At 46.4% G+C, this 25052-nt stretch overlaps 1 protein-coding gene across 1 annotated transcript in view; it reads left to right on the plus strand.

Annotated features, from left to right (window-relative positions):
- LOC134965794 (agmatinase, mitochondrial-like) overlaps positions 1-25052 on the plus strand; it is a 76621-nt gene that overhangs the window by 25104 nt on the left and 26465 nt on the right. Inside the window, exon 4 of the mRNA XM_063942159.1 lies at positions 9931-10126. Coding sequence (XP_063798229.1) covers positions 9931-10126 — 196 coding nt within the window. The remainder of the gene's footprint in view (positions 1-9930; positions 10127-25052) is intronic.

Consider the following 25052-nt stretch of genomic DNA (forward strand, 5'->3'; position numbering starts at 1 on the left):
GGGTGTAATGTAGCAGACAGGGTCACATGGTTAGAATGTGCAGGGTGTAATGTAGCAGGCAGGGTCACATGATTAGAATGTGCAGGGTGTAATGTAGCGGACAGGGTCACATGATTAGAATGTGCAGGGTGTAATGTAGCGGACAGGGTCACATGGTTAGAATGTGCAGGGTGTAATGTAGCGGACAGGGTCACATGATTAGAATGTGCAGGATGTAATGTAGCGGACAGGGTCACATGATTAGAATGTGCAGGATATAATGTAGCGGACAGGGTCACATGGTTAGAATGTGCAGGGTGTAATGCAGGGACAGGGTCACATGATTAGAATGTACAGGATGTAATGTAGCGGACATAGTCACATGATTAGAATGTACAGGATGTAATGTAGCGGACAGAGTCACATGATTAGAATGTACAGGATGTAATGTAGCGGACATAGTCACATGATTAGAATGTGCAGGATGTAATATAGCGGACAGGGTCACATGATCAGAATGTGCAGGATGTAATGTAGCGGACATAGTCACATGATTAGAATGTGCAGGATGTAATATAGCGGACAGGGTCACATGATCAGAATGTGCAGGATGTAATGTAGCGGACAGGGTCACATGATTAGAATGTGCAGGGTGTAATGTAGGGACAGGGTCACATGGTTAGAATGTACAGGATGTAATGTAGCGGACAGAGTCACATGATTAGAATGTACAGGATGTAATGTAGCGGACATAGTCACATGATTAGAATGTGCAGGATGTAATATAGCGGACAGGGTCACATGATTAGAATGTGCAGGATGTAATGTAGCGGACAGGGTCACATGATTAGAATGTGCAGGGTGTAATGTAGGGACAGGGTCACATGATTAGAATGTGCAGAATGTAATGTAGCGGACAGGGTCACATGATTAGAATGTGCAGGGTGTAATGTAGCAGACAGGGTCACATGGTTAGAATGTGCAGCATGTAATGCAGGGATAGGATCACATGATTAGAATGTGCAGGATATAATGTAGCAGGCAGGATCCCATGATTAGAATGTGCAGGATGTAATGTAGCGGACAGAGTCACATGGTTAGAATGTGCAGCATGTAATGCAGGGACAGGATCACATGATTAGAATGTGCAGGGTGTAATGTAGCGGACAGGATCACATGATTAGAATGTGCAGGGTGTAATGTAGTAGGGTCACATGATTAGAATGTGCAGGGTGTAATGTAGCGGACAGGGTCACATGATTAGAATGTGCAGGGTGTAATGTAGCGGACAGGGTCACATGGTTAGAATGTGCAGCATGTAATGCAGGGACAGGATCACATGATTAGAATGTGCAGGATATAATGTAGCAGGGTCACATGATTAGAATGTGCAGGATGTAATGTAGCGGACAGGGTCACGTGGTTAGAATGTGCAGCATGTAATGCAGGGACAGGATCACATGATTAGAATGTGCAGGATGTAATGTAGCAGGCAGGATCCCGTGATTAGAATGTGCAGGCAGGATGTAATGTAGCGGACAGGGGTGGGGGGGTCATTCCGAGTTGATCGCACGTAGCAACTTTTTGCTGCTCATGCGATCAACTAGACTCCGCCTATGGGGGAGTGTATTTTAGCATAGCAGGGCTGCGATCGCTTGTGCAGCCCCGGTATGCTAAAAAAGTTTTGTTACCAGGGTTTCACAACTGCGCCTGTATGAAAATGATGTTAATATTATGAAAAAAAGGGGGGACAGTAAATGGGATATAAATGTTTAATCTACTAATATAAGTATTACAAAGCCATAATTTGCATACATGCAAACTAGTGAAGAAAAATAAATAAGTAAATAGAGTAAAATAGTAATACTACAGGTAAATGCAACCAAAATAAATATAAATAATAAATGATATGGTATAGGGTAGGTCAAATGAAAATTCTGAGTCCAAAGTGTAGTGTAAATAGAGTGTGGCGTCCCACCTCTTTAATCACACTGATGTGGTTCTGTACTAGGTGGAATGATACAACACAGTGGGAATGGAAGCTCTAATAATGAATTGGAACTTGGGGTTGGAGAGTCCGTTACAGATGTTAAAAGTTCTCCTCTTTTCAGAGGCAGGTTCTGGTCCGGTCGCGGTAACAACACTAAGGGGTACCCCTGACTGGATAGCGGAGGGACAAGGTGACCAGGGGATAAGTTAACTATTTGCTCCGGACTTACCGCTTGTCACCTCTGCCACGGACGGCGGGAGGCACCTGCATCCACAGACGTCCACCGCCCGCCGGGTCCGAGGGATGCGGTCATGTCTCTGGGGGGAAGGTAGCACTGGCTTCGGGACCCACAAGGGGACTGTCCGCCGTGAACCCCCCCTCTTATGGAGCTGTTACCTTATCTCCTGTGCTTGAATCCTGACGTTCGCTTCCACTGCTTCGCTCGGTCTTCTTTGCGGCTGTTGATCGGTACTCTGCTCACTGGTCTTGCACCTCTCGGCCACGTGACTCAATCTTCCTCCGTAATACCTCCTATGTCCGTGGTGTGTTTCGTATAGAAGTTGTTATAGAGCACCACTGTGTTGTGTATGGACACTGGTTTTAGAACTGAAAGTATAGTGTTTTTTCCTCCAACGCGTGTCGACCCGTCTGGGTCTTCCTCAGGGAGTCCTTTATTGACTTCTTTGTTGAGGGCTATTTATGCCCATACTTGATTACATCATATAAGTGGGTGTGTTCCTTGGTTCTTCCCATGAACCACACGAATAGCTACACAGTAAATTAATGAAAATACCATAAATGATACAAAATATTAAAACAAAAGTGTATAGTAAACACTGAGCAGTGAATGTAAAAAAATAAAGAAATAAAATATGGTTGTGTGAATGAAAAATGATTTTATAACATATTAAAGTGCTATATCACACAAATTGTCCTAAAACTGTAATGCTGATCGGATTGAATAAATGCATGAATTGATATTAATCTGAGAGACCCTAACATAATTAGGGGAGTGGGGGGTTTTAGGTCCTAATATTCAGTTATTTATATAAATAGATGATAGATATAAATATGTTAAAATAAATAATTATAAGATTGATCATGTACTAAAGGATGTCAAACAGGATGTTCGTACAATTCCATCCATTAGTCACAATAATCCTCATTTAACAATGTCCTTCTCAAATAAATGGGATACACAGTTTGCAGGGCAGACAGCTCTATTGACCGTCAATTCATCACTATTGACCTCACTTCGTTATCTAAATTGAGACCTTGTGGTCTCAATGTTTTTAGAGTGTATATCCACCTTAATTCCTCTTTATTGATTTTCTTAAAAAAATCTCCTCCTCTCCAGTTGGGTGACACTAGCTTGATTCCCCAGAATCCTCATACCCATAGGGTTGCTGTCATGTAGTTCTTTAAAGTGATGTGACAGATTGTGTGTTTCTAATCCCTTTCTTACGTTCCTGACATGTTCTGCCACTCTTGTCTTTAGGGGTCTTGTCGTTCTGCCTACGTACTGTAATTTACAAGGGCATTCAATAAGGTATATTACCCCTTTACTATGGCATGAGATATGTTCCTGTATCTCAAAATCTTCCCCTGTTCTGTTGGAAACAAAGTTGGTAATCCTTTTGGTGCTCACTTTGAGTGTTCTACAGTAACTACAAGTGCTGCAATAGAAAAATCCTTTATTAAGTCTCTGTCCTGTCATGGTGGTCTGTGTTGTCTCTACCTTTCTAAGGTGACTATGTGACAATCTAGATCTTAAGTCTGGCGCTCTTCTATAGACCACTTTCGGTCTCGATGGGAGTTTGTCAGCTAGTACCTCATCCTCTAGAAGGATGTGCCAGTGTCTGTATAGAATCTTTTCCAGCTGTTTATTGTTGGTATTATATTGTGTAATAAAGACTGTCTTAAACTCTTCACTTGATGTTTCTCTATTCTTATAGGTTAGGAGAGTGTCTCTGTCTATCTTCGTTGCTTTTTCTAAATCTTTATCCAGTGTGCCATAGGACCAGGTTTGCTCCAAAGTCTGGTGTGGGCACGACTTTGGAGCAAACCTGGTCCTATGGCGAAGGTACATAGATGATGTGATTTTCATTTGGCGGGGTACAGAAGAGAAACTATTAGAGTTTTTGTCATACATCAATTCAAATAATAACAATTTGGTCTTCACCACAGAGTACAGTCAATCCACAGTGAATTTTTTGGACATAACGGTCTTTATAGAAAATTCAATCATACACACGAAAACTTTTCAAAAGAGTGTGGATGTGAATAGTTATATTCTAAACAGCAGTGGACACCACCCCAACTGGTTAAAAAGCATCCCGTCAGGTCTACACCACCCCAACTGGTTAAAGAGCATCCTGTCAGGTCAGTTCAAACGGATCAGGAGAAATTGTACCAAATTAGAAGATTTCAAAATACAAGCAGGAGAAATGAAATGTCAATTTCTAGAAAAGGGCTATAAGGAAGACACACTGGATAAAGATTTAGAAAAAGCAACGAAGATAGACAGAGACACTCTCCTAACCTATAAGAATAGAGAAACATCAAGTGAAGAGTTTAAGACAGTCTTTATTACACAATATAATACCAACAATAAACAGCTGGAAAAGATTCTATACAGACACTGGCACATCCTTCTAGAGGATGAGGTACTAGCTGACAAACTCCCATCGAGACCGAAAGTGGTCTATAGAAGAGCGCCAGACTTAAGATCTAGATTGTCACATAGTCACCTTAGAAAGGTAGAGACAACACAGACCACCATGACAGGACAGAGACTTAATAAAGGATTTTTCTATTGCAGCACTTGTAGTTACTGTAGAACACTCAAAGTGAGCACCAAAAGGATTACCAACTTTGTTTCCAACAGAACAGGGGAAGATTTTGAGATACAGGAACATATCTCATGCCATAGTAAAGGGGTAATATACCTTATTGAATGCCCTTGTAAATTACAGTACGTAGGCAGAACGACAAGACCCCTAAAGACAAGAGTGGCAGAACATGTCAGGAACGTAAGAAAGGGATTAGAAACACACAATCTGTCACATCACTTTAAAGAACTACATGACAGCAACCCTATGGGTATGAGGATTCTGGGGAATCAAGCTAGTGTCACCCAACTGGAGAGGAGGAGATTTTTTTAAGAAAATCAATAAAGAGGAATTAAGGTGGATATACACTCTAAAAACATTGAGACCACAAGGTCTCAATTTAGATAACGAAGTGAGGTCAATAGTGATGAATTGACGGTCAATAGAGCTGTCTGCCCTGCAAACTGTGTATCCCATTTATTTGAGAAGGACATTGTTAAATGAGGATTATTGTGACTAATGGATGGAATTGTATGAACATCCTTTAGTACATGATCAATCTTATAATTATTTATTTTAACATATTTATATCTATCATCTATTTATATAAATAACTGAATATTAGGACCTAAAACCCCCCACTCCCCTAATTATGTTAGGGTCTCTCAGATTAATATCAATTCATGCATTTATTCAATCCGATCAGCATTACAGTTTTAGGACAATTTGTGTGATATAGCACTTTAATATGTTATAAAATAATTTTTCATTCACACAACCATATTTTATTTCTTTATTTTTTTACATTCACTGCTCAGTGTTTACTATACACTTTTGTTTTAATATTTTGTATCATTTATGTTATTTTCATTAATTTACTGTGTAGCTATTCGTGTGGTTCATGGGAAGAACCAAGGAACACACCCACTTATATGATGTAATCAAGTATGGGCCTAAATAGCCCTCAACAAAGATGTCAATCAAGGACTCCCTGAGGAAGACCCAGACGGGTCGACACGCGTTGGAGGAAAAAAACACTATACTTTCAGTTCTAAAACCAGTGTCCATACACAACACAGTGGTGCTCTATAACAACTTCTATACGAAACACACCACGGACATAGGAGGTATTACGGAGGAAGATTGAGTCACGTGGCCGAGAGGTGCAAGACCAGTGAGCAGAGTACCGATCAACAGCCGCAAAGAAGACCGAGCGAAGCAGTGGAAGCGAACGTCGGGATTCAAGCACAGGAGATAAGGTAACAGCTCCGTAAGAGGGGGGGTTCACGGCGGACAGTCCCCTTGTGGGTCCCGAAGCCAGTGCTACCTTCCCCCCAGAGACATGACCGCATCCCTCGGACCCGGCGGGCGGTGGACGTCTGTGGATGCAGGTGCCTCCCGCCGTCCGTGGCAGAGGTGACAAGCGGTAAGTCCGGAGCAAATAGTTAACTTATCCCCTGGTCACCTTGTCCCTCCGCTATCCAGTCAGGGGTACCCCTTAGTGTTGTTACCGCGACCGGACCAGAACCTGCCTCTGAAAAGAGGAGAACTTTTAACATCTGTAACGGACTCTCCAACCCCAAGTTCCAATTCATTATTAGAGCTTCCATTCCCACTGTGTTGTATCATTCCACCTAGTACAGAACCACATCAGTGTGATTAAAGAGGTGGGACGCCACACTCTATTTACACTACACTTTGGACTCAGAATTTTCATTTGACCTACCCTATACCATATCATTTATTATTTATATTTATTTTGTTTGCATTTACCTGTAGTATTACTATTTTACTCTATTTACTTATTTCTTTTTCTTCACTAGTTTGCATGTATGCACATTATGGCTTTGTAATACTCATATTAGTAGATTAAACATTTATATCCCATTTACTGTCCCCCCTTTTTTTCATAATATTAACATCATTTTCATACAGGCGCAGTTGTGAAACCCTGGTAACGTCATTTATTAATTTTCTGGAGGCTTTGGGTTTAGCCTCAATCACGTATTGCTGCCACCCTCCTAATATCTAGATAAGTAGAGCGCTGATTACATTTGTATTTTAAAAAAGTTTTATGTAAAACAAGACTAGCCCTAGACATACTTACATGGTGCGATGATTTCAGCGATGCAGGTCCCGGAATTGACGTCAGACATCCGCCCTCCAAACGTCTGGACACGCCTGCGTTCACCGAACCACTCCCGGAAAACGGTCTGTTGATGCCCCGGAACGCCTTTCTCCTGTCAATCTTCTTGCGGTCACCGCTGCGATCGCTCTTTTCGTATGCGGCGTTGCTGCCGTCCCCGGGCAACGACGCGCCTGCGCAATGTGGCCGCCACGCATGAGCAGAACCAACCCGTTCGCACCGCTGCGATGAACCGCAGTGTGCGTACGGGTCGGAATGATTAGAATGTGCAGGATGTAATGTAGCGGACAAGGCCACATGGTTAAAATGTGCAAAATGTAATGTAGCGGACAGGGTCACATGATTAGAATGTGCAGGATGTAATGTAGCGGACAAGGCCACATGGTTAAAATGTGCAAAATGTAATGTAGCGGACAGGGTCACATGATTAGAATATGCAGGATGTAATGTAGCGGACAGGGTCACATGATTAGAATGTGCAGGATACAATGTAGCAGACAGGGTCACATGATTAGAATGTGCAGGATGTTATGTAGCGGACAGGGTCACATGATTTGAATGTGCAGGATGTAATGAAGCGGACAGGGTCACATGATTAGAATGTGCAGGGTGTAATGTAGCAGGCAGGGTCACATGATTAGAATGTGCAGGGTGTAATGTAGCAGGCAGGGTCACATGATTAGAATGTGCAGGATGTTATGTAGCGGACAGGGTCACATGATTTGAATGTGCAGGATGTAATGAAGCGGACAGGGTCACATGATTAGAATGTGCAGGATATAATGTAGCAGGCAAAGTCACATGATTAGAATGTGCAGGATACAATGTAGCAGACAGGGTCACATGATTAGAATGTGCAGGGTGTAATGTAGCAGGCAGGGTCACATGATTAGAATGTGCAGGATATAATGTAGCAGTCAGGGTCACATGATTAGAATGTGCAGGATACAATGTAGCAGGCCGGGTCACATGATTAGAATGTGCAGGATACAATGTAGCAGACAGGGTCACATGATTAGAATGTGCAGGATACATTGTAGCAGACAGGGTCACATGATTAGAATGTGCAGGGTGTTATGTAGCAGGCAGGGTCACATGATTAGAATGTGCAGGATACAATGTAGCAGGCAGGGTCACATGATTAGAATGTGCAGGATACAATGTAGCAGACAGGGTCACATGATTAGAATGTGCAGGATGTAATGTAGCGGTCAGGGTCACATGATTAGAATGTGCAGGGTGTTATGTAGCAGTCAGGCTCACATGATTAGAATGTGCAGGGTGTAATGCAGGGACAGGGTCACATGATTAGAATGTGCAGGATACATTGTAGCAGACAGGGTCACATGATTAGAATGTGCAGGGTGTTATGTAGCAGGCAGGGTCACATGATTAGAATGTGCATGATACAATGTAGCAGGCGGGGTCACATGATTAGAATGTGCAGGATACAATGTAGCAGACAGGGTCACATGATTAGAATGTGCAGGATGTAATGTAGCAGACAGGGTCACATGATTAGAATGTGCAGGGTGTTATGTAGCAGGCAGGGTCACATGAGTAGAATGTGCAGGATACAATGTAGCAGGCAGGGTCACATGATTAGAATGTGCAGGATACAATGTAGCAGACAGGGTCACATGATTAGAATGTGCAGGATGTAATGTAGCGGTCAGGGTCACATGATTAGAATGTGCAGGGTGTAATGTAGCAGTCAGGGTCACATGATTAGAATGTGCAGGGTGTAATGCAGGGACAGGGTCACATGATTAGAATGTGCAGGGTGTAATGTAGGAGGCAGGGTCACATGATTAGAATGTGCAGGATATAATGTAGCAGTCAGGGTCACATGATTAGAATGTGCAGGGTGTAATGCAGGGACCGGGTCACATGATTAGAATGTGCAGGATACAATGTAGCAGACAGGGTCACATGATTAGAATGTGCAGGGTGTTATGTAGCAGGCAGGGTCACATGATTAGAATGTGCAGGATACAATGTAGCAGGCAGGGTCACATGATTAGAATGTGCAGGATACAATGTAGCAGACAGGGTCACATGATTAGAATGTGCAGGATGTAATGTAGCAGACAGGGTCACATGATTAGAATGTGCAGGGTGTTATGTAGCAGGCAGGGTCACATGAGTAGAATGTGCAGGATACAATGTAGCAGGCAGGGTCACATGATTAGAATGTGCAGGATACAATGTAGCAGACAGGGTCACATGATTAGAATGTGCAGGATGTAATGTAGCGGTCAGGGTCACATGATTAGAATGTGCAGGGTGTAATGTAGCAGTCAGGGTCACATGATTAGAATGTGCAGGGTGTAATACAGGGACAGGGTCACATGATTAGAATGTGCACGGTGTAATGTAGGAGGCAGGGTCACATGATTAGAATGTGCAGGATATAATGTAGCAGTCAGGGTCACATTATTAGAATGTGCAGGATACAATGTAGCAGGCAGGGTCACATGATTAGAATGTGCAGGATGTAATGTAGCGGTCAGGGTCACATGATTAGAATGTGCAGGGTGTAATGTAGCAGTCAGGGTCACATGATTAGAATGTGCAGGGTGTAATGCAGGGACAGGGTCACATGATTAGAATGTGCAGGATATAATGTAGCAGACAGGGTCACATGATTAGAATGTGCAGGGTGTAATGTAGCGGACAGGGTCACATGATTAGAATGTGCAGGATATAATGTAGCAGACAGGGTCACATGATTAGAATGTGCAGGGTGTAATGTAGCGGACAGGGTCACATGATTAGAATGTGAAGGATATAATGTAGCGGATATGGTCACATGATTAGAATGTGCATGATATAATGTAGCAGGGTCACATGACTAGAATGTGTAGGATACAATGTAGCAGTCAGGGTCACATGATTAGAATGTGCAGGGTGTAATGTAGTGGGCAGGGCAGAATGTTACAGGAGATTGCACAGGACACATTAATATCTTGTGCTGGTTCCAGACATGGACCTGTCGGCTTAATACATGTGGATGCCCATGACGACACTGGGGATTCTGCCCTGGGGGAGAAGATCTATCATGGGACTCCATTCAGACGCTGTGTGGATGAAGGATTGCTGGACTGTAAGCGCGTTGTACAGATCGGACTCAGAGGCTCCTCCTACAGCGCAGAACCTTATGAATTCTGCAGAGATCAGGTACAAGAAAAACACCTCCTTAAGCTGAATTGTTAACACTACTGAATGAGCCAGCCTCAGATGTCAACACAACTTTTAATGCAAAGCATTAATATGTTGCTCACTGAATGCTTCCATATATCTGTAACATTCAATTACACATTATTATTAGCCTTTATTTATATGGCGTCACAAGGGTTCCGCAGCGCCCAATTACAGAGTACATAAACAAATAATCAAACAACAGCAACTTACAGTTGATGACAATATAGGACAAGTACAGGGTAAATAAACATAGCTACATCAGCAGTTGACACTGAGATAAGTATCAGGTGGCAGAAGAATGCTGGAGTTGATGCAGTTTAAGATTATTAAAGTAAGAAAGGATAAGCACATGAGGGAAGAGGGCCCTGCTCGTGAGAGCTTACATTCTAAAGAGGAGGGGTAGACAGACAGGGGTGACACAGAAGGGGTACATAGATAGCGTGGAACAGAGGTTTAAGATGAGATTTGGCTGGGTTTGGTGAAGAAGTGGGTCTTGAGAGCCCGTTTGAAGTTTTGTAGAGAGGTGGAGAGTCTGAGGGGGAGAGGTAGGGAATTACAGAGAAATGGAGCAACACGTGAGAAACCTTGGAGGTAGGAGTGGGAGGAGGTAATCAGAAGACAGGAGAGTCGGCGTGCATTAGCAGAGCGAAGAGGATGGGTGGGAGAGTAAAGGGAGATAAGGTCAGAGATGTAGATGGGAGAGGAGTGGGTGAGGGCTTTGTAAGTGAGTGTGAGAAGTTTGAATTGGATTCTGAAAGCGAAGGGGAGCCAGTGAAGGTCTTGTAGGAGAGGGGAGGTGGACGTAGTGCGTTTGGTGAGGAAGATGAGTCGGCTGCAGCATTGAGGATAGATTGGAGAGGAGAGAGGTAATTGTCAGGAATGCCAGTTAGGAGGAGATTACAGTAGTCCAGTCTGGAGATGACCAGTGAGTGGATGAGAGTCTTAGTAGCATCTTGGGTCAGAAAGGGTCTGATCCTGGTAATGTTTTTTAGATGAAAATGACAGGTTTGTGAGAGGTACTGAATGTGTGGTTTGAAGGAGAGGGAGGAGTCAAGGATTACGCCAAGACAGCGCACTTGGGGGCTAGAGGAGATAGTAGTGCCATCTATAGATAATGAGATTGTGGGAGGTGAGGTTGTGCGGGAGGGAGGGAAGATGATCAGCTCGGTCTTAGACATGTTAAGTTTAAGAAAGCGCTGAGACATCCAGGAAGAGGTAGCAGAGAGACAGTTGGAGATACGAGTGAGGAGAGCAGGGGAGAGGTCTGGAGAGGAAAGGTAGATTTGAGTGTCATCGGCATAGAGATGATATTGGAAACCAAAAGACCTAATGAGCTTACCTAGTGAGGACGTATAGAGAGAGAAGAGAAGAGGACCAAGGACAGAACCTTGGGGTACACCTACAGTTAGTGGAAGTGAGGGGGAGGTGGAGTCATGAGAGGAGACAGAGAATGAACGGTCAGAGAGGTAGGAAGAGAGCCAAGAGAGGGCAGTATCACGCAGACCAATGGAGTGAAGGATTTGCAGTAGGAGAAGATGGTCCACAGTGTCAAAAGCAGCAGAGAGATCAAGAAGAATAAGAAGAGAGTAGTGGCCCTTAGATTTAGCAGCATGGAGGTCATTGCATACTTTTGTGAGGACAGTTTCAGTGGAGTGAAGAGGACGGAAGCCAGACTGGAATGGGTCAAGCCGTGAGTGTGAGGAAAGAAAGGAAGTAAGGCGGTTGTAGACAATACGCTCAAGGAGTTTGTAGGCAAAAGGGAGGAGAGAGATGGGTCGGTAGTTGGAGAGAGTGTTTGGATCAAGGGTAGATTTTTAAGAATAGGAGAGATGAGTGCATGCTTGAAGGCAGAGGGGACAGTGCCTGATGAGAGGGAGAGATTGAGAAGGTGGGAAAGATGGGAACAGGCAGAAGGAGAGAGGTAGCGGAGGAGGCAGGAGGGGATAGGGTCAAGTGGGGAGGTGGTGAGGGGACAGGAACGAATGAGCGCCATGACTTCCTCACCAGATGCATGGGAGAAAGATGTCAGAGTTGGTGGGAGGGGTGGTAAGGGATGGGAGGAGGCTGGTTACTGATGGTCTGGTGTGATGTAATATCCTGACGTATGGAGTCAATTTTGGATGTGAAGTAAGTGGCAAAGTCAAGAGCGGAGAGTGAGGGAGAGAAGGTGGAGGTGGGCAGAGGAGTGAGTTAAGAGTGGCAAAGAGGCGCCGCGGGTTGGAAGACTGGGAGGAGATGAGGTTCTTGAAGTATGACTGTTTAGCAAGAGATAGGGCAGCACTGAAGGATGAGAGCATAAGTTTGAAATGGAGGAAGTCTGCCTTAGAGCGTGATTTCCTCCAGTGTCGCTCAGCCGTACGTGAGCATTTTTGCAGATATCTGGTGCATTTGGTGTGCCAGGGATGAGGTGTTAATTTGCGAGGGTGAATAGTGGTTGGTGGAGCAACAGAGTCAAGAGCAGAAGTAAGGGATGCATTGTATATGGAAGTGGCTTGTTCAGGGCATGAGAGAGAGAGAATAGGAGAGAGAAGTGAGTCAAACAGGAAGGAAAGGAATGTGGTGTCAATAGCCTCAATGTTACGCTTAGTGATGGTAGCCTTAGGAGGTAGAGATGGGGAAGCCGAGAGAGATAGGTTAATAGAGAGCAGGTGGTGGTCAGAGAGGGGAAAAGGGGAGTTGGAAAAATCAGAAATATCACAACGGTGAGTGAAGACCAGATCCAGTGATCTCCCATTCACATGGGAGGGTGAGGAGGTCCACTGGGAGAGACCAAGTGAAGAGGTGAGGTTAAGGAGTTTAGAGGCAGGGGATTGTGTGGGGATGTCAATAGGGATGTTGAAATCGCCTAGGATAATGGAGGGAATGTCAGAGGAGAGGAAGTGAGGAAGCCAGGAAGCAAAGTTGTCGATGAATTTGGAAGCAGTGCCAGGGGGGCAGTAAATGACAGCTACTCTAAGATGGACTGGTTGGAAGAGGCGTATAGTATGGACCTCAAATGTAGAGAATGTAAGGGATGGTTCTGGTGGTATGAGTTGGTAGGAGTAACTAGAAGGTAAAAGGACCCCAACACCACCCCTATGGCGACCCCCAGGTCGGGGTGTGTGTGTGAATGTGAAGCCCCCCAGCAGAGAGAGCAGCAGGAGCGGTAGTGTCAGAGGGCGTAATCCAAGTTTCAGTAATGGCTAGTAGGTGCAGGGAGTTGGAAATGTAAAGGTCATGAGTGGGGACCAGTTTGTTACAAACAGATCTGGCATTCTAGAGGGCACAGGATAGGGGGTATGAGTTTGTGGGAGAGATGTGAATGAGATTATCATGGTTGCTGTAGTGATTAGGAGAGATTAACTTTGAGGGCAGGGATGATGAGAGAGTAGTGATGGTACGGGTGCCTGAGCTAGGAGGGGAAACTGCAGGAGGTGGGCAGGGAGGGAGGTCAGTGTGATGTGGATGGGGGTGTGGGGAGGTGACAGGGAAGGGAGGGAGGGAGCAGGGCTGAGTTGTGGGGTAGCAGGACCATGGGGCAGAGGTAAATGAAAGTGGGGTAACAGGAAAGGAGGGGGAAGGAAACAGAGGGATGGAGGGGAGACAGAGGAGGAGGTGTAGGAGACTAAGGTGGAAGGATAAAGACACATGATTAGGTAGACACTGAGTGATGTGGGGAGTATAAGAAAGCCTTGACATAGTGTTAAGTAGGTAAATAGGTTGAGGGAAAGTGGAAGTAGGAGTGGAGACTGTAAGGGAATCAGAGCAGAAGAATTGCAGAAATGCAGGTGAGAAAAGCAGTGTAGGCTCAATGGGTGTAGCTTTAGTATGAAATGAGTCAAAAGCGTAGATAAAGTGGGTGCAGAAATGTATTTGGGCTGTAAGAAATGAAAGGATTGTGAGAGGGTTAAGAACATACTTGCCTACCTGACCCTCTTCATGAGGGAGAAAATGCTCTGTTCCTGGACTTTCCTGGTAATGTATGATTGCCATCACCTGTGGTGAAACACCTTTCTTATCAATTAACTAGCTCACCACAGGTGATGGCAATCATACATTACCAGGAAAGTTCAGGAACAGAGCATTTTCTCCCTCATGAAGAGGGTCAGGTAGGCAAGTATGGTTAAGAAGCAAAGGTAATTCTGTAAGGTTTTTTAAGTGTTTGTAGGTAAAATTGCATTGGTGCAGCTGTGCATAAAAAACAAAATTACAAAAATACAGATACAAGCATTTGTTGGTGAAATGGATGGTTTTTGAAATGTCCAAGTAAGGTGGTTCCGTGCTATTTAATCAGGTGCAACAATCAGGAGGTGAGTGATCTGAAGAGTAAAGGGCCCCATACACTTATACGACATGACCGCCGGTCATGTCATATAAGATTCTCTCCAATCTCCCGGCAGCCTCCCCGTGTGGCACGGTAATCATAAGATACATCATATGGAACTTCCGGTGGGCGGGGCATCCAGTATGGCCGCATTTTAGCTCTGCTCCTGAGACGGACCCTGAATAAACGTTCGTTTTCCATACCTCTGCGGCTCTTTTGGACACTAACACTGCTCTGACAGGGAGACCGTGAACTGAGGTGCTTGGAGATACCCTTCTTGCCTCGGGAGCTTATGATTTCACCGAAGTCCGGCTGCACATGTTGGCAGCTTGTATGACCGTCAGGATCCTTAGCGCGAAAACTGGCGTGGGCGCTGATGTGAGGCTATAGCCTGTGTGTGTCTGCGCATATTGGCCATCGAACCTGCTGCTACATTAAGGCTATATGCTACACAGCGCTGTTAGGACGGCCTTACTCTGCCTTATGCCCCGATCTATTTGTACTGGACCCTGGACCCCTGAGGCGGCGAGCGCCGGGTGTAACCGCTACGACTCATAGTGATATTGGTGACCCGGGGGGATTGTGGCTAGTCATGAGACTCATCGTAGGATTACCTGCTGTGGCTCCTTTTTTTTTTTTTAATAAAGTAATTTTTATTCAATAGTCTGGAGATTTAAGGTACAGACATTGCATATCATAATCATATCTCAAACATTACATCCATTCATGTTGAATCAAAGCCATGTTTTACACATATCCTACATCAATAGGATATCAGAATATTTTCAATAAAGATGTATACTAGGATTTCCCAATGTTCAGACTCTCATGATCTACGAAGTCCGCAACCATCTATATTAGTCTTCATTAATTTTTATATTTAAACCCGCAACCTAAACTATAAGAAAATAACAAACAACTAAAGAAAGGGCAAGGGAGGCAATTTAAGAAGGAGAGTTAGATTCAGGGCTCCACTAGTCATACACATAAGTAAGTAAGAGGGCTCGCAGGGCCCAGCCGTCATCATCTCAGTACACATCAGGCGCATTAGGTTATTGACAAGCTTGCACTTCAGTGTCTACTATATTTGGGGAACAAGACGAGAGTGGGGGGAATCTAGCCATGGAGACCAAACTCTTTCAAACTTAGCTGATGCACTTTGCTTCATGTAAACATATCTTTCCTTAATTATAGTGTCATTAATTAAGGCCTTAAGTGCAGATATTAACGGTCCTTTGGGGGCCATCCACATTCTTGCAATGCAAACCTTAGCCAAGGCACATACATTTAGAGCATAGAGACCCCTTGAAACTGACCCAGGAGCAAGGCACCCCATTCCCAAGATACAGAATTGTGGGGTAAGCAGTCCGCCAGGCACTCCCGTACTCTCCAGAATTGACCCGACCCCCGACCAGAACACCCTCAACCTCGGGCAATCCCACACCAGATGCCAGAATGTTCCCACCGCCCCCCCACACTTAGGACAGAGATTAGATCTGCCCGTCCCGAACGTAGCCAGCCTAGCTGGAGTCATATATGTTCTGTGTAAGATGAAGAATTGAATCTGCTGATATCTAAGGGACTTGGTAACCTTAGCAGGGTATTCTAAAGCGAGGGCCCAGTCCTCCTCATTTATTAGACCCAAATCCTCCTCCCACCTTCCACGGAGACGCGTCAAAGGGTCCGTATGGAGCTTGGTAAGAAGATATCCATACGCAAGTGAGACCATCTTAGCCTGACCCAAAGTGGTCACAAATGTCTTGATGGGAAATGGGAGGATTCGCGGAGGTGATTCAGCAAATTGGGTCTGGAGGGCATGCCGAAGCTGGAGGTATCTGAAGAAGTAGGAATTGGGTAGGTCAAACTCATCCCTCAGTTGTTGAAAGGATTTTAATGTATTATCTAGATAAAGTTGAGAGACAGATATCACCGATCTAGGGGCCCACACCTCCCGCCCCTCAAGTGCATGCAGTTCAGGGAGCCAGTCAGAGTACCACAAGGGGGTATCCGGGTCTAGGTCGTCATATCTCAAAAGGTCTCTCAGGGCCCGCCAAATCTTTAGGGCCTGAAAAATGATAGGGGGAAGAAATCTAGCTATGCTCCCACTTAGTAACACCTGCATAGGAGAGAGGTAGGGAAAGTAACAACGGATAAACTCACAATGCAAAGAGTCAGTCCCCGAGTTTTGTGCCCATATAGTGATATGAGTCAGCTGAGCAGCGAAGTAATATATCTGAAAGTTAGGTAGAGCCAGGCCGCCGTCAGATCTCTGTCTGGTAAGGGTATTTAGCTGTATCCTAGGTCTTTTATTAGCCCAGATCAGTGAGGACAGAACGCTATTCAATTTTCTAAAGAATATTGGATAGATATACACCGGGGATTGGAGAATAATATACAGGAGCTTGGGGAGTATAATCATTTTAATGAGATTAACCCTGCCAGAGACCGTTAGTGGAAGCTTACACCAAGTCTTAGATTTGCCCATGACCCACTGAGTGGTCGGATCTAGATTCAGGGGGACAAAATCAGAAGGGTCATTAGTTATTTGGATTCCAAGGTACTTAAATTGTACCGTCCAACTCAAAGGCAGGGGGATTCTGGAAACAGTAGGAGGGGGGCCTATAACTGGCATAATGTATGATTTAGGCCAGTTAATTCTAAGGCCCGAATGATCTCCAAAGCCTTCTATCACACTCAGCAGGCTGGGCATTGACCTGGTGTAATCCTGCAAAAACATCAACATGTCATCGGCATATAGAGCTATCCTATCCTCACGTGAACCTGTACATATTCCCACAATATCCGGGTGCGATCTAATCAAGCATGCCAGGGGCTCGATGGCCAAGGCAAACAGCGTAGGGGACAGGGGGCAACCCTGCCTAGTGCCTCGGGTCAATTGAAAAGATGGGGACACATAACCGTTCACCAAGATCCTGGCAGTCGGATGTTGATACAATAGTTTAATCCATTTTATATAATTGGGTCCAAATCCCATACGAGCCAACACCTCCCATAAATAAGCCCACTCAATGCTGTCAAAGGCCTTGGCCGCGTCCAACGAGACCACAGCCGAGTCAGAGGGGGATTCATGCGGGAGCTGTAAAATGGTATATAGTCTACGTAAATTGATAGACGTGGACTTTCCTGGCATGAAGCCGGTCTGGTCCGGATGAATTAGGGAGGTTATCACTGAGTTGAGCCGTATTGCCAATATCTTTGCCAGGATCTTGGCATCGGTGGGAATCAGGGAAATCGGTCTATAGGAGTCCAGAGATTTAGGGTCTTTACCGGGTTTTGGAATCACTATTATAATTGCCTCTGACATGGAGGGGGGGAGATCGTTACTGGCAAATATATCTAAGTACAGGGCATGCAGCTTGGGGCCAAAAAAATCAATATGATTCTTGTATACCTCGGAGGGGATTCCGTCACATCCCGGAGCCTTGCCATTAGGGGACATACCAATGGCCGCAGTCACCTCCTCCAACGTCAAAGGTGCCTCCAGCAGCTCTCGGGCTTCAGAGGAGAGCGCGGGCAGCGGAACACCCCCCATGTAGCATGACAGATCTGAAGCAGAGCGCTGCAACTGTGAATTATAAACCTCAGAGAAGTAAGAACGGAATAACAGCGCAATGTCCGGTGTGGTGTCGACAAGAGAGCCATCCGCTCCGGACATTTGGGTGATTGTGGTCCCAGGACGATCGTAATGTATAAGACGGGCCAGGAGGCCTCCCGTTCTATCAGCCTGCATATATATATTAGTAGCTTTAAAAAGAAGGGAGCGAGAGTTTCTATCAGACAGGTGGGCCAACCAAACTGACTGAGCCATCAGCCATCTTGTCTTTGTCGCGGGGGCGCTGTCAGATAGATATTGGGACTCTAGGTCCCTAGCATCTTTTTCAAGGGCCTGTTCTCTCTCCCTAGAGGCCATTTTATGAGCCGCTATTCGTCCAATATATGATCCTCTCAAGAACGCCTTAAACGAGTCCCAAACTACTGTACCCGGGGCAGACCCTACATTGTCGCCAAAGTACCCCTCCCAGTGAGTCTCCAAGTCACCGCAGTTCCCCAGCTGGGTCAGCCAAGAGGGGTGCAGTTTCCAATAGGAGTGCCCCCTCTGACTTTCCACAGCAAGAGTCATCATCAGAGGGGAGTGGTCGGAAACCCCTCGAGCCTCGTAGTGAACGTCAATTATCCTAGGGACGAGGGTGGGGGACACCAGCATCAGGTCAATTCTGGAGAAGGAGCCACGAGTGCTGGAGAAGCAGGAGAACTGACGAGCCGCGGGATGACGAAGTCGCCACACATCTACCCATTGCAAACTATTCAAAAAATCCGCAAACTTGGTAGGACCACCTCCCACCAGCGCAGCCTGTGGGGAGCGCCATCGGTCCATAGACATATCCAGGACGTTATTAAAATCCCCCAAGCAAATCACTGGGGTATTAGGGGAGGGAGCTATGAAGGACGCAGCTTGTTGCAGCACATTATATGAGAACGGAGGGGGGACATACACTGCTAAGATGTAATATGGCTGGGAGTTCAGCTTACACTCTATAAATACATATCTTCCATACGGGTCAGTTTTAATCGATATCAACTCGAACTGCACTGTCTTTTTAATCAGAACGGAGACACCTCTAGAAAAGGAGGAGTGGGAGGCATGATATGCCCAGCCCACCCAGGCCCGTCGTAAGGACAGTAACCTATGTCCCTCCAAGTGGGTCTCACTGAGGCATGCAATATCCGGGTCATATTTCTTAATCATATTAAGTATCAAAGAACGTTTGATGTTGTTATTCAGACCTCGAACATTCCATGCCAGAATTTTCAGATTAATCATGACCCCCTATATGCTCTAAACACCTTCCGGATGGACCTCTCCCAGAATACATTTTGAGTATAAGCATTATCAACACCCACAAAACATGACGTATATGAGCCCTGCATTGTAAGCCATAGCATCTGAATATAAAACATCCTTGCCTCAGTAAATACTTGAATAAGAAAAATAACAAACTAAAGAAAAAAATAAAACCCCAAAAACAGCAAAGGGAGGCGCAACTAGCAGCTTCCCAATTAACCTTTCCCACCCCGTATACCACCCCGAACTTCGGCATACTTATATCCCGAACAATCAAGCTAACTACCAAGCGCTAGGAAGGCTAGATTCTTAGCTGAACCTCCAACCTTCTCTGACCAATGCCGCTTGGCCGTGCAAGTCTTGAGCCACCAATGCAAAGAGGGGGGGCTCCCCGAACCATGATCAAGCCTCCGGCAGACCAGGTCCCGGGCTGCTTTCATAGGAGATCAGTCCGGAGCCAGTTGCCGAGCACCCGGTGCAAATCTGTCCAGCCACTGGGCCGCCTCTCTAGGGGAGTTGAAAAACTTGGTCTCCCCATCCGCCACGACTCGGAGCCTTGAGGGAAACAGCATGGAATATGAAATGTTAAGGTCTCGCAGTCGTCTTTTGATGGGCATAAACTGGGCACGATCCTTCTGGACATCTGCGGCAAAGTCCGGGAAGGCCGACACCTTGACTCCATTGCGGACCAGTGGGCCCTTCGTGCGACCTAAGCGGAGAACCGAGTCACGGTCCTTATAGTGCAGGAATTTAGCGATGAAGGTGCGAGGAGGGGCTCCTGGGGGTAAAGGCCGAGATGGTATCCTATGTGCTCGCTCCACCGTAAACTGGGCCGTAAAGGACTCAGCGCCATACATTTCTTTAAGCCAGGATTCAAGGAATTCCTCCGGCTGCGAACCCTCTTCTTTTTCAGGCAGGCCTACGAATCTGACGTTGTTCCTACGCAGCCGTCCCTCCATGTCTAAGAGCTTGGTTTGAAGTGAGGAGACCTGCTGGGTCACCGTGGATACGGACTGCTTAAGGGGGCCACATAAATCTTCCAGGTTGGAGACCCGTGTCTCCGCCTCACCCACTCGCTCTCGGATACGTTGTACATCTTGGCGGAGCAAGGAGAGATCACACTGCACCTTTTCCATCTTATCGGAGAGACGTTGTTCACTGCCGGCTATAGCCTCCAGCACTTGTTGAATAGACGGCGCCCCCACTGCTTCCGGGGAATTAACCGCTGTCTCAGGAGGGGAGGTCGAATGTATTGGAGAGGCTTCACGAGAAGGAGCCGGTGCAGCCCTAGGGTTGGGTTGTCTGGTAAATTTTTCAAGTTTGGCCGCGGCCGCACTCCGGCCGCCCCCCACCATGTTGAGCGGGAGCAGTCACACTCTTCCCAGAGTAAGGCTATAGTATAGGGTTGTAGCTAGATGACGGGCGCAGCCAGGCCACGTATAATCAGTGGCGGGAATCAATCGTCCAGTCAATATGTCAGAGGAATAAAGTAGGATGATGGTACGTAGTACACTGTGGGAGGCTGATGCAGCACAGCAATGTAGGCAGATCTGATCTATGTGCAGTTCCTGATGTTATATTGGGAGGGCCGTGCAATATAAATAGCTGGCTTTGTCTCCAATCTCAGGTAGGTATTAGCATAGTTATTAGGAGAGTAGTAGAAGGAGATATCAGAATGTATGAAAAAAGTTCCTGTGTGCATAAATAGATCACTGGGCAGCAGAGATGAGAGCAGCCCTTCCAAGCATGGAGATCAGTTTCCCTTCTCACAAAATGGCCGCAGTGTCTCTTCCCCTTCCCCAGAGGTACCTTTTATTTTTCTCCTCTTCTCTGGGTGTTAGGGCTCCGGGCCGCAGCCAAACTGGGAGAGGAGAGGCAGCTTCCACCCCCCAGCCTTCTTAGGGTGTTTGCGGATGTAATCTTCCCGTCGCTCTAGCTCCGGTTTTTCCGCGGCCGAGGGCGCCGAAATCGAGGCCGGGGATCCGGAGGAGGCCTAGGCCGCAGGGCCGGAAATCAGCCAGCACCGTCCCTCGAGTCCCGGAGACCGCGACAAACGGCCTCCCGCAGCGCACGGCAGCACAGGGGAGGTATGCAGCCCGGGCAGGCTCACCAGGAGGGTCAGGATGGGTGACAGGAGAAGTTTGTTCGGGGAGCTCCCGAGATCCGCTCCCTACTCCGTTGCTGCCGTGGCCACTAGAACTTGCTGTGGCTCCTTTATACCGCAGTGCCTCGGCGGCTTGCCACAAACGTGCTCCACTGTTCCCGCTGCCTGAGTACCCGTGTGGACAACTCCACATCTCAACTGATAGACCGCCGGACCTCCCGTCAAAACCCCGCTGGTGGCCGTGGTTCTGAAGAAGTACATCGCGATCTCGCTGCAGTCAGGAGCCTGCAGGCCGATTCGGGACGCTAAAGGAACGGAGAGTTTGCTGGTGCCTGGCGGATGCTATAGACCAGACCGGGCAGCTGGAGATCCCTTGGGGTTGCTGCTGCCGGCGGACACCGGGTTCCCGCTCTGCGTCGCTGTGGCCGGACTCCGCGGCTCCACTGCTGCTCAGCTGCTGTTGCTCGGCTTGTGAGGACCCTCGAAAGTGGACGCCGGATCCGACAAATTGTGGAGGTGCTGTGCGACTGCAAGTCCATCCCTATCTAGGCGAGAGGGGATCGTGATGTCCTCCCTCCTTTGTCCGTGCTGCTGAGGATTGCTGCCGTCTGTTCCTGCTGCCGGCGTCTGGGGGAGCCTGGGGCAGCAGTGGCTGTACCCACTCGCTGGACGACGATCCAAGGGGTGCCTCCATATCCACAGCCTCTACCCACGTGCATGGCCCTGCGGGCACATCAGGTACTAACATTGTTTGTCCTCCCCCCTCACTTTTTACTAATAATTACCCCTCTCTTCTCTTATTTCATCCTATACTTGAACCCTTCCTCCCTCCTGTGTGAACCTTTTCCCCCCCTGTTGCTTATTTTTTCCCACCCCGGTCGAACTCACCCTCACTCCTTTACTTTTCTCTCCCCTCCATGCGCTTCACTTGTGCACCATTGGTGTTTATGGGAGCCTCCCGTGCATGCGCGGGGTGAATTGGCCTTTTCATCAGACGCTCTCTGGACCCTGCTCCCTTGTTAAATTGTGTTAGGGATGTAACAACATTCACTACTAACTGTGTCACGGCCTATACCTGATGCCCCCTGCTTACTCCTGCTGGAAGGCCTCTCTCATCAACGGGCACTACGTGGCACCGGCTGGTGCTGCTCCGGGAAATCTTGTTCTCAGAAGAGGACTCTCCACTTTGTTTATTTAACTGCCGACCACAGGCCTTATTTGCAGTCTTTGACCCATTATTACGTGCCCTAATTTTATCTCACTATCTGCTGGTTTCCTTTTAAACTTACTGTACTGTTTGTTATTTTTCTCATTTCCTGTATTGCTTGGCATTTTATATTGTTCCTAGATATATGTTCTTATTTCAGCCGAGAATTACCGTAGTTTGTTGTCGGGGCTGCTCCATGGGCTTTCTCGCGGGCTGCGGTATATGTGACGTTTGTTATTTTGCCAGATACTCTATTCTGTATTGCTTGACATAACATATGGTTTATGGATATATAGTATATTGCTTCTAGTCATATGTTTTATTACACTTGCAAGTTAAGTCGGTGGCCTTACTGATTGTATGGAGTTGAATCTAACGCAGTAGTGCCATCTAGTGGTTCTTTAGTTGAATTTCTCACACTATTGAATGTGATATTTTTTTTTGTTTTTCTCCTGCTGGGAATTTTTATGTAATGTTTATTGTTTTTTCAGCTTAATGTGACATTTGTTACTTTGCACATACCAGAAATTCTATGCGATATTTCTTTGTGCTTCTCATATGGGAACTTCTATATGACGTTTGTTATTTTTCTGCTTCAAAGTATTCTGTGTGAGATAATTTTCTTCCCCTCTTCGCCCGCTGTGGCCTAAATGTGACGTTTGTTATTTTTATTCGATATTTCCATTCTGTATAGCTTGACATCTCAAATTGTTTTCAAGATATAGGTTTGCACCCAAGTCGGGATCTCCCATGCGGGTTGCGGTATGCTCTAGATAATAGGCTTGGCCTAGCACCTCCGCCCGAGCTCTGTATGTAACTGCTTCTGTATCTTTGCCACTGTCCATATTATGGGAAACAGTACTTAGAGGTGACGTTGATTGCCCCATTTTTCACCCTCTGGGGTATGGACAAATACCTCGACAAGACCATGCCCCCGAAACAGTCCAACACTTCCTATAAGGGGGGAAAGGGGAAAGAGCCCCTCCCTAAATCAGGTCCACCCTCCCCGGTTGGACACGGGTCGGAACCACCTAATTTGCCCAGTGACAAAACCCCTCCTCTAACGGCTAAAGAGATTTCTGATTTTCTCATGCCCCTACTTGATAGGCGATTTGACGAACTTCAGGCCCGCTTAGAATCGGGCCTGGCTCGCATAGACTCTCATGCAATGCGTCTTACCGGGTTGGAAATGAGACTGGGAGACACTGAGGACCTGGTCCAATCCTGTCAGGCGGGGATAGCTTCCCAGCATACCTATATACAGCAACTGCAGGATAAAGTCGAGGACCTGGAGAATAGATCTCGTAGGAATAACCTTCGATTTATAGGTGTTCCGGAGTCCTTGATGGGCCGGGCCCTCTCCTCATATCTTTCTGTAGACCTCCCAAACTCGTTGGGAATTATAGACGATATGGAAATCCCACATCTCGAAAGAGTCCATAGGTTGGGTGCGATGCAGGACGGAGCGCGGCAGCGCTCGCGACCGGTCATTGCTCGCTACCTTGATTATAGAGCCAAAGAACAGGTTCTCTCAGCCTACCGTAAAACTAGAGAACTGTTGGTCAAAGGTCACAAAATCTTGATATTTCAAGACTTCTCAGTTGCAGTGGCTCAGAAACGAAAGGAATTCTCTGAAGTTTGCTCCTATTTACATAGTAAAAACATCAGGTTTGCTCTGTTGTACCCAGCTAAATTACGGGTCACAGAGAACGGTAATCAGGTGTTTTACACGGACCCGGAAGTGGCGAGATCTCGCTTTCTGACTCATAAATCCACATCAAAATCACCTGATGGATAGGGTGTTGGTCGGGAGGGAACAACGGGTTGATTGTATCGGGAACTCCCGCCTCGGGCGGATATGTGCTAGCCATTGATTGTCATAGCCTTCAGTTTATAGATAATATAGTACTATACTATAAGTGTTCACCTTAATAATTTAATACTTATTTTGTTGGATTTATGTGTGCGCACCACTGGACCCAGTTGGTGCCCACTATGGTTTTGGAAGTTGAGAAAATGTTGGAAAAAGGAGTTATGAGTCATCATGGTTCATTATTGTTGTTTCACACATTAGGACTGTGTTATAGATTTTATGTCATGCTGGTGTTTGTATGGTTGAAATTGCTGATGTCCTGGCGACCTTGGTGTGGGAGGGGGGCCGCTGCTGTCCGCCTGAATTTATTGATTACCAGTCAAGTTTCACATTGCCCTGAGGGGATTGGGTAGCCATGACGTCTGTAGTTCCTTCCTCAGATGAGGTACTACCCCCAAAGCCGATACAATTCATTTCCTGGAATGTAGGGGGACTTAACTCCCCAATCAAGCGACGACGTGTGACCGCACACCTCAAACGTTTCCACCCAGATGTTATTTTCTTACAGGAGACCCACTGGCTGGTGGGGGAGGAAAATGTCCTGAAGGCAC

This window comes from Pseudophryne corroboree, chromosome 10 (assembly GCF_028390025.1).
Source record: "Pseudophryne corroboree isolate aPseCor3 chromosome 10, aPseCor3.hap2, whole genome shotgun sequence".
In the NCBI taxonomy this organism is placed as follows: domain Eukaryota; kingdom Metazoa; phylum Chordata; class Amphibia; order Anura; family Myobatrachidae; genus Pseudophryne; species Pseudophryne corroboree.